Source organism: Aphanomyces invadans (assembly GCF_000520115.1).
Source record: "Aphanomyces invadans strain NJM9701 unplaced genomic scaffold supercont1.52, whole genome shotgun sequence".
NCBI lineage: Eukaryota > Oomycota > Saprolegniomycetes > Saprolegniales > Verrucalvaceae > Aphanomyces > Aphanomyces invadans.
In genome coordinates, this window is record NW_008580197.1 from 120,953 (window position 1) to 122,374 (window position 1,422).

At 51.7% G+C, this 1,422-nt stretch overlaps 1 protein-coding gene across 1 annotated transcript; it reads left to right on the top strand.

Moving 5' to 3' along the window:
• Positions 1-550: 550 nt before the first annotated feature.
• H310_13500 (hypothetical protein) lies at positions 551-898 on the top strand (the record flags this gene model as incomplete). The annotated part of the gene is made up of 3 exons (XM_008881021.1): positions 551-696; positions 743-823; positions 889-898. The coding sequence occupies 3 exons, from the start codon at positions 551-553 to the stop codon at positions 896-898; spliced, it is 237 nt and encodes a 78-aa protein (XP_008879243.1).
• Positions 899-1,422: the final 524 nt, after the last annotated feature.

Genomic DNA, 1,422 nt, shown 5'->3' on the forward strand with positions numbered 1-1,422 from the left:
TCCACGCTGCTTTGGCTCAATGAGCACCCGTGAGTTGGAGTTGCTTTACCGCTCGAACCGCAAGGCTAGGATGACCATGGCCTTGTTTTCCGAGTGGATTGGCAGCTTCAACTCACGGATGTGATATAATTCTACTTTGTAGGCAGAACTGGCTCTTTTGTTCTTCTCTATAGGCACAGCGTCATAAAATTCGATTTAACATTTGATGCACAGATTGCGACATTAGATGAGCGGGTCGCCCAGCCTCCAAACCAAACATATAATTTTGTTTGACAAACGAGAAAATCTCTACAATCTTGAACCGTCGGATCTCATGTCCCTCTACGTTGCGAATGGATGCATGTGGACTCAAGACACGAGTCTCCGAGTAAATCGCCGATATCCGTTGGAGCAATGAATAGCTTCACGTGACCATGTTGGACTCTCCAGCACCAACTCGTGGACGATCCATTGAGTTGTCTGACGCATGATGTGATGCATGTGCTCCGTAGACCAGCTGTGTGCCAACGTCAATGCCGCTTATTGTTCGCCCCGCCTTGAGCTGTCGTCAATGATACTGAGCTTTGACGGCGTCGCAATGTCGTCGAGCAAAGTCCAAGAAGACACATGTGCGTGGTCAAAGGTGGATGACGCGGGAAGCAAGACTGAGGGGTACTGCGTGCAGTCGGCGCCGCCCCACAACGGCCAGATATATGGGTGACAGCCTTGGAGTTTCAAGATCGTCGGATTCATCTTGTCGTAGAAAACTGACGAGGGGTCGCGGCGAGTGGACGGCCGAGATTGTGACCAAGACGTACACGACGTCCCCGAAGCGATCCTCCAGGTACGAGATCGCGTTGCACTCTGGTTCACGATGGTAAAGCTCTACCTCATGTGATTGGGTTCTAGGCTCTCTTGACGTGGGCTTTGGATTTTCGGGTAGTGACGTCGGTAATGGTAATCGTGCTGCTTCGGTCGGCGTTTGGGTCGTTCTGGGGGTTCTGGCGCCATACGCAGGCTGTGGGCGTCGATAACATGCTGAGTGTGAAGGCCATGGGTCCATCGAACGCGGTGCATCTCACAAAAAGAACAGGTTACTCCATACAAAACTTTGAATGCTATGATCTGTGGGTTGAGAGTGGCAATCATCCGTTAATTTACCAGACCGGGCGACACCACTCAATTTGCATCACTATTTATCGAGCACACAAAGGCGTTCAACTGCGGCAAGCCGTGTATGTAGGGAGTTGATAGCGCAGAGGAATTTTGGAAGTGATTCAATTGTCATCGTTAAATCGTTCTAGCTAAAGATCGCTATGCAGTACTCACGCGACCGTGTCGCGGATGCGGGTGCGGGTGCGCCTAGCTGCCATGTCGCGGGTGCGGGTGCGGCTAGCTGCCGACTTCTACAGACCACGCACACTCGACGTCGCGACATCATTA